General features: G+C 46.2%; 1 protein-coding gene across 1 annotated transcript; it reads right to left on the bottom strand.

Annotated features, from left to right (window-relative positions):
- LOC8081678 (fasciclin-like arabinogalactan protein 14) lies at positions 3,701–5,006 on the bottom strand. The gene has a single exon (XM_002451973.2). The coding sequence runs from the start codon at positions 4,987–4,989 to the stop codon at positions 4,099–4,101; it is 891 nt and encodes a 296-aa protein (XP_002452018.1). The 5' UTR covers positions 4,990–5,006; the 3' UTR covers positions 3,701–4,098.

Here is a 5,673-nt window from a genome sequence, read left to right as displayed (position 1 = left end):
ACAGGTGGTTACCAGCGCAAGCTTGCCCAATGGGAGCAAGAGGATGAAGCGCAGAGGGCTAAGGGTCTGCCAGCGCTCCCTGACCAACTTGGTCGCAGGGGCTCGAGGTGGATTCGTGCTCATGTACCGGCAAAGGAAGCCAAGTCTGGCTTATCATTTTCTGACCCAATGGTCGAAGAGGCAGCGAAGAATATTTTTGTTGTGGCAGCTAAGCAGCAAGCGGGCGAATTTAAGCCTCAAAGGGAGAAAGATGTCCTTACTATTGCTCTGGGTAACCTAGAACATCCTGGTCGTGTACGAGTCATCTCATCAAAAGAAGGATGGAAAGAAGGATTCGGACCAGAGTGGGAAGCAATGTATAGGAAACGGGATCGCTACAAGGAAGAAATGTCTAATTATTTTAAGGTGGAGGCTAAGAGAGAAGTCGAAGAGGTGATGTCTAAAATCCTCTCCAATCCTCCTCCTGAGTTGATGCAGCGATTGGCGACCGCAATGTCTAGCCAATTAAGTGGCCAGCAGCCTCCTAAAATGCAGCTAGTTGTCTCCCCAACAACAACAGAACAAGCTCCGATCGTCCCAAGTAGTATTGCATCTACCGGAGACAAGGTCCACTATCCAGTTGATGAGATCGATAGTCCTGTGCCTTGCTCCCTAGTCATAAGGTATGGTTTTAACAATAACCGTACAAGGGAGGTAGCCACAGGACTTTTGATCCCGAGGCGTCAATTCCATGGTAGTGAGATCCCTGAGGACTACTGCAGGGTGGAAGTGTTGACAGTTGTCCAAGGATATGTGGACGACATGCTAGACATTCCCAGTCCCGAGGGCATTGAGAAACTGGGACAAGCTATCAAGAATTTTATTCTTTTGCCTCGATGGGATGTCCTGTTGTCTCAGCTATCAGAACCATCACCCCCAGAAGTGTCGTAGACTCAGGAGTCGTCCCATCCCACATCTCTTTCCACTCCACCAACCTCTCCAATCTTGCATCCACAATCCCCACCACCACCATCACCAAGAATGCCTCAACCACCATCCCCGCCACCATCAAAACCCACTCCCCCACCATCACATAAACCCCATGCTTCAACACCGCAATCTTCCACACCACCGGCACCAAAAAATGATGATAAGACACCACCGCAACCAAAGAAAACAAAATTCTCGGTCCCCAAATTGGTTTCCCCGTACGAGCCAAAGAAGAAGGCCGCTAGTACGGCCCTATTTTTGTCCAGAATTGCAAGGAGCCGCACTTCAAAAATTGTTGACTTGGCAGAGCATGAGAAGGAGGGTCAAAAAGCTTTGAAACACGTATTGTCAACATCAGGCCACCAACGAAGGATGATTACAAATTTGTCCCTACTAAATATGAGCCAGTCAGACCACTACTTAGTTGGGACAAACTCAAAAATATCCCAGCTGGTATAAAAAGGATGCATGACTGGTATATGAGAGCAGCTTCTGTAGGCATTCACACGATCAATGTGATTATACCACCAAAAGCATTCAACAGTGAGCGTACAAAGACAATCGTTACCTTCGAGGACATATGGCTAATGATGAACCTCTAGAGACTAGACGTGCAGCTGGTAACCATGTTTGCACTGTAAGTGTAACTCGTACTATCTTGTGTTATTATTCATGAGTTGCATCAATTTTCAACATCTAACATACAAGTACTCATTGCAGAATGAATTTTGAATAACAAGAGATGCGATACGGTTCAGATCCGGATAGGTCTGCCAGTAAAAGGGTTGTGTATCTGAGGCCGATGAAGATATGCGAGGAGCAGCACAACTTCAGAATCGGAGACAAACATGACTCCTTAGAAGGTTTGGACCCTGCTGAGCATAAGAAGATAATAGATGAAAGTCGACTAGATTATGAATGTAAATACGACCTCTACATAGCCTTGGCACTGCTCAAGTATCAAGATCGAGAATGTGTTGTTGCCCCATACAACTTTGGGTAAGTGTCAATTTGTATTCATCGTCGTATTAGTAATTTCAATGCGCACTTGCATCATAAATTCGATTCTCTCAGGGACCACTGGATCTGCCTCCTCATTAATCCTAGTCTAGGACGTGTGCTAGTCCTAGACTCAGTAGACTATGATCCTTCAAGTTATGTAAAATTCATTACACACTTGGAACGGTAAGCTGAGTACATTAAATATTCATACCTACTTTTATAAGAGTTTCAAAATAACTTGAGGATTGTGTATTCGATACTATAGGGCCTATAGGTATTATAAGATCAAAGGTGGAAGGTGTGATTCATCAGAACCGGGGCAGCCATTTAGATTATTTTATAAATGGCCGGTATGTACCACAATATCACAAGCTGTCTTTTATAAATATAATATGCATATGACGATGTTGTAACTAATAAATATCCACTTTTTTGTCATACATCAGTGCCATAAGCAACCAGTCGGATCGGTCCACTATGGATTCTATGTCTGCGAGTTCATAAGAGAGACCGGAAGATATGTAACTAACCCTTCTAAGGTATTGCTCTAATAGTCGTTTATATTATTTGTGTCATTTTTTGTTGCTAAGCATGTGTTATATGAACTATAAATTTATGATGTTTCTAACTTCCTCTGCAGCAATATGAGTTGGAAAAGGCGAAGAGCGCGACTCAAGTTGTTCTATATAACATAGTTGAGGACCTCTACACTTTTCTCTTGAGAGAAGCCATTCCCACCGAAGGGAAATATCACGACCCAACCAGCATCCTAGCAAAACCTGAGTTTAGAGCGCTAAGAGATATTAGTAGGCTAAAGCTATCTCGATCGGGTTATTAGAGCAGAGGTCTCAGATGTGAAACCTCATATGTCTGTAAACAAAAAACTTTGACGTGTGATGTTTGTAATTAATACAATTTTATGTACAAAGTAATTGTATATATAAATATATTGCATGTTGCATTGGTTGAATCTTCTAGCCTAACATAGTTTCAATATTAATGTATATAATATATTATATATATAATATTAAAAATAGGGTTTGCAGGAAAATTTGGATTTGGGTTAAATTGAAAAATCTTAGCACAGCCGGTTCTGTTATGTGAACCGCCTGTAGAATTTCATTTCTACAGGCGGCTCACATATACGAACCGCCTGTAGAAATTGGTTTCTACAGGCGGCTCTCATAATTGAACCGCCTATAGAAATGAATTTCTACAGGCGCCTTTCAGTTGACCGCCTGTGGAAATTTTTATTTCCACAAGCCTATAGCCACTGGCGGTTTGTCAATCTGCCTGTAGGGGTTGCGAACCGCCTGTGTACTAGTGGCTGCTCGCCGGATCCGAAGACAGCCGGCCTCCGTCAGCGCACGGTGCCGCTGGCCCACCCGCTAGTCGAGCGAGCAGAGCGGCGGCTGCTGCCGGCGACGCCGGTGGCCCAGCAGGATCCGCACGTCGAGCGGAGCACGAGCGGCGGAAGTGGTGTCTCCACCCGCTGCTCTTATTCCCCCTCTACCCGGTACGTATGTACGTGTTACATATGTACTCCAACCTTCATATAGGATTGTATGGAGATACGGCAAAACTTATTCGTGGAATTATTGGCGCACAAAAGAAATAGATATAGGAGATTTTTTCATGTCAATATAAAACATTATCTTAGCCATATCATAGAAAGGTCTATATAGTGAGTTTGTGAGCTTGCGACGCGGCACTTTCCATGACTGTGTTATTTCACAAACCTTGATTTTTAGATTAAATGTTACATTAACATCAGTATTTAATTTCATATATTGTTATCTTATCGTGCAATCGGTATGTTTTTAACATAAAAGTTTAAATGTCCTAGAGCAACGGCACAAACCTAGGGTCTCTGTGTGTATATATATATATATACACACACTACACAAAACATCATCGGTACATCGCGGGAAGACGAAAATAGAAAGAATAGAAACTGTGCTCCAGCCTCCAGAGCACGATATGTCCAATGCATGGAATCCACAACAAATTTAAGTCTGTTTGTGGGTCGGTGGACAAGCCTGTGCATCGTGACAGGAAGGAGTGCAGCTTACTGTCAATCCCGAATCACGAAAGCTCCATTCTAATTTCCAGCAATAGCCGTCATAGTCAAATGATCGTCATCAGAAGTGCCACGATTCCCAGACCCGCAGCGGCCACTACTCTGCCAGCGGCTGAACCCTCGGGCGCGTCAGCCGCCTCGTCGCTGCTCTTCTTATGCGCCGGCGCGTCAGGTGCCGGGCCGTCCGCCGTGGGGCCATCTGCCGCAGGTCCATCAGCCGTTGGGCCGTCCGCCGCAGGGCCATCAGCCGTTGGGCCGTCCGCCGCCGGCCCAGGGGCATCGGCAGGTGCGTCTGTGCTGGCGTCGTCGGACGGTGCCGGAGCAGGGGCCTCCTTATCATTGGGCGGAGCAGCTTCCTTCTTTCCCTTAGTTGCGGGCGCGGGCGCCGTGGCCTCGCCGCTGTCCGCGGAGCCTCCGACGCCGGGCGGCACGATGGGGTCGCTGACCTGCAGCACTGAGATGTTGTACGGGCGGGAAGCGACTGACTTCACCATATGGGATGTCATCTGCGCTCCAGGCTGGGCGGAGCCGAACAGCATGACACCGTCGGAGCGCTTGGTGAAGTTGAGGAAGCCCATGCGGTCGGTGGCCTTGCCGGAGGACTGGAACATTGTGGTCAGCAGGGCGGAGTGGTTCTTGATGGCCCCGAGCTTTGCGGTGTCGTAGTAGTCGAGAACGACATGCATTGAGAGCACCTTCCGCTGGACGTCGGACGGGAGGGAGGAGATGCCCCCCGCCGCGCCGTTGTCCACGGCGAGCACGGTGATGGTCTGCCGGCGGTTGATATCCTCCGCAAGCTTCGTCTGCGACAGGAGGTTGTTAAACGTTGTGAAATCGGAGAACTCTCCGAGTAGCCTGGTGATGTTGAAGGCAGCTGCAGGCGACGAGAAGTAGGAAAGGATGAGGGCAACGGCAATGGTGGGCGAACATGAAGCCATGATTGCTGGCTCACTCACCGGAGTTTGTGGAGAGAGAGAGAAAAAGAGAGATGGAGAGAGTAATATAGATGTGTTTGGCAGGTGTCCTAAACTTGGACATGCATGCACGCCGGAGAGTGGCAACGCTAAACCAGGGGCGCCGCATCTGCTTGGCTGGGTGACAAGCTTCAAAGCTGCTCAACGGCAGGGATGCTTGAATGGTCAGTAATTTTCGCAGAGTAATCGGTCACTTTAGAGCTATTGGACTTAACACTCTGCCTGCCAGTTCGAAGATAAAACATTTGCTCCCTTCGCTCGACTTGGCTCCGTTTGATTCTCAGGAGATTTTACAAATCTGGATAAAAAAGATCTCAGAATATTAGAATGCTATTCAAATATGCTACATTCTATTGGATTTGAACATATAGACACAAGTCCAATAAACACACTAGATTTGCTATGAAGATTTTTAGAATCCAAACGCCGCTTGTTATGGCATCTTCCTTACTAGTTTGCAGACGACTAGCAAATATGTCTTTGCGTTGCAATTGGAGAAAAAACTTTTAAACGTTCATAAAAACTACAACGTGAATGGTATATATTTACGTTTTACCATTTTAATAATATCTATAAAATTTGAAAGCTTATTTTCTGATGGTGATGATAATACCATAGCATATCCAAGGATTTTGCTTAATTGAGTTG

Source organism: Sorghum bicolor, chromosome 4 (assembly GCF_000003195.3).
Source record: "Sorghum bicolor cultivar BTx623 chromosome 4, Sorghum_bicolor_NCBIv3, whole genome shotgun sequence".
Lineage (NCBI taxonomy): Eukaryota > Viridiplantae > Streptophyta > Magnoliopsida > Poales > Poaceae > Sorghum > Sorghum bicolor.
Note: the sequence above shows the minus strand (reverse complement) of the source record. Positions and strands in the feature narration are given on the sequence as shown.